The 2,923-nt window shown below is 46.8% G+C and overlaps 1 protein-coding gene across 1 annotated transcript; it reads left to right on the forward strand.

The window, feature by feature from the left end:
* Positions 1–526: 526 nt before the first annotated feature.
* hmx3a (H6 family homeobox 3a) lies at positions 527–2,331 on the forward strand (the record flags this gene model as incomplete). The annotated part of the gene is made up of 2 exons (XM_079230083.1): positions 527–812; positions 1,706–2,331. The coding sequence occupies 2 exons, from the start codon at positions 527–529 to the stop codon at positions 2,329–2,331; spliced, it is 912 nt and encodes a 303-aa protein (XP_079086209.1).
* Positions 2,332–2,923: the final 592 nt, after the last annotated feature.

Consider the following 2,923-nt stretch of genomic DNA (forward strand, 5'->3'; position numbering starts at 1 on the left):
TCTCTCTCTCTCTCTCTCTCTCCCCTCCACCGTCGCTCCCTTAATCCCATTTGCCATTGTACATGCCCAATCGCCTATACTTTCCGCATTTAACTTGGATGACACTTTTATTTCATCATTAGCAACAGACGCCAGACTGACTGACTGACACGGTGGACACAGTTTGACGAAAGAGCCCGGAAGGAGACATTTCCATGTTTATACATGTTTTTACTTTTATTGTTTTCACCGCTCGAACATTTTATTTTGTGTGTGACTTATTTAGTCTAGAAGGACGCGTGTTTTGACGCGCTCTCCGGGTGTGAAATCGAGTCCACGCGTTAAATCACCGAGAAGAGTAAAACAGGAACTCCTCGCAGCCAGTGTATAGACTGTCTGTAAGTCAGCGTTGCTTTTTTTCTTTCTTCTTCTTCTTCTTCTTCTTCTTCTTCTTCTTCTTCTTCTTCTTCTTCTTCTTCTTCTTCTTCTTCTTCTTCTCTAATTCCTGCTCCCGTGGTCCCTCTGCGTTCAGACCACAACCACAGCGATGCCGGAGACAACGCAAGAGACGTGCGCTTCGGCCAAGGACTCTCCTTTCTTCATTAAGAACCTGCTGAACTGTGATAGCAAACCGTCCAAACCCAAGCCCGTTCTGGCTGCAACCAAGCTGGCTTTGGAGGGAGGGTTGTCCCTCTCCCAGGTCGGGGACTTCAGCTTTCCACGCTTTGACCTGCCCGCACAGAGGTTCAGTCTACCGGCTCACTACTTGGAGCGCACCTCGGCGTGGTGGTACCCATACGCGCTGAGCTCATCACACCTCCACAGAACCGAAGGTAAACCAAGACCATTTGTCATATTTAGATGCGCAGACAGACTGTAATTGTCAGACTTTTTAGCCTTTGAATTATAGTTGGATGTTGGAGTCTTTAGTCTCTTTATCATTAGAATAAACAGGTACAACTTTATTCTTTTTTCCCTCTAAATAACAATAACAACATTGTACCTTTCAGGACCATGTCCCCTGTGCGTTTTGTGACACATCTTATTTAGTCATAAACTATTTTTTTTTTTTTTGGTGATGGCACATAAGAGTGTGTCGTATCTACCACACCGCAGAGTGGATAACGATTTGACGCCTTGTCCTCTATGGAGGCCTATTTTGTTATGCCACGACGCGGGATAATAGATCAATAAAGTGACACGCTGTGCATAAAATGAAGCAGACATCGTCAAATCCTCGGATGAGGGTGACGATGCGCAGCGTGCTTTTGATTTGTCTGTCGGCGCTCACTGTGCACATCTTACCCCAGAGGCTCGGTCACTGACAGCGTTTTTACCTGTGATTTATTTACGCGCGATTTAAAACAAGCTGACATTAATCCCATCCATGCAAAGAAATAAATGGGGATTTTTTTTTAAAGTTCAATTAGGAGATCTGAATATATTCTAATTTAAATGAAGAAAAATGTAGGCATAGAATATTTGATTCCCTTAGTCTATTATACTAATTGGAATATATTTGAACACAGTGTTGTCAGTCATGTCTAGCTATACAATTGCTTTATGGTTAAGTCACAAGCCAACTTGTTCTTTCTCTCTATTTATAACCATTTAGTTTCCCCAAAGCCCGCAGGCTGTGCAGCAGCAGCAGGCTGTAATAAAACCCCAAACACACAGCACCGAGCCCCAGTGTTTACGACCACCTCTCCCTGTGTCCCCATTCCAGTTATCGACAAACGAGGAGCCAGAGACTCCTCGCCGACCTCGGGCACGGACAGAGACTCGCCGGACCTGGTTCTCAAATCCGAGCCAGACGTCAAAGACGAGGACGAGGACGATGAACACAACAACAACAAAAGCGGCGACGAGATCATCCTGGAGGAGAGCGACGCGGAAGACACCAAAAAGGACGACCTGGGGGAATGGAAGAAGAGGGACGACGACAAGAAGCCGTGCCGCAAGAAGAAGACGCGCACGGTCTTCTCCCGGAGCCAGGTGTTCCAGCTGGAGTCCACCTTCGACATGAAGCGGTACCTGAGCAGCTCGGAGCGCGCCGGCCTCGCTGCGTCGCTCCACCTGACGGAGACGCAGGTGAAGATCTGGTTCCAGAACAGGAGGAACAAGTGGAAGAGGCAGCTGGCCGCGGAGCTGGAGGCGGCCAACCTGAGCCACGCCGCGGCGCAGAGGATAGTGCGGGTGCCCATCCTCTACCATGAGAACTCGATCTCGGAGAGCGGGATCGGCGGCGGTGCCAACGTGCCCGTGAGCCAGCCGCTGCTCACCTTCCCGCACCCGGGCGTCTACTACTCCCACCCCATCGTCACGTCCATGCCGCTGCTTAGACCGGTTTGAACAGAGCGGAGTCTGGCGGCACAAGTTGGTGTACATTTTCAAAATCACCCGAAAAGTAAAAACAAAACAAGACTTCATATTTTTGTACAACTGACTGAATGAAGAAGAAAAGAAAAAAAAAGAACAGAGACACACTGTCGGGCCTATATGGACCTATTTTGACAAATATATTGTGTCATTTTTCAAAAGGGTGCCGTTTACAACTCAAATCCCATGTTTTATATTATTATAATTATTATTAATATTATTATCACAGGCCTATGTAATTATCACCTCAGGAGTCCACCTGCTTACACTGCTTGATGTGTGTCTTTTTTTTCCACCTATAGTTTTTCCACCACGACTGTTTCTGCACAGGCCAACTCAGCATTTTTTCCCCTTGTTTACAAAAATTGGCGGCCTAAAGGCGCGGGCCTGCTTATCATCTGACATCATTATTTGATCTTATTTACATTTCCAGAACTCATTACACGATGATGTGCAATACTCTGAGGTGTGCTGTGAATGAATGCGCCCACTACACGGAACACATGTTTTGTCATCGGTGGAATATTGATGGGGCTTTGTTGTAATTTTGCTTTTTGAAGCGCTT

The sequence above is a fragment of the Taurulus bubalis genome (assembly GCF_910589615.1).
Source record: "Taurulus bubalis genome assembly, chromosome: 14".
NCBI lineage: Eukaryota > Metazoa > Chordata > Actinopteri > Perciformes > Cottidae > Taurulus > Taurulus bubalis.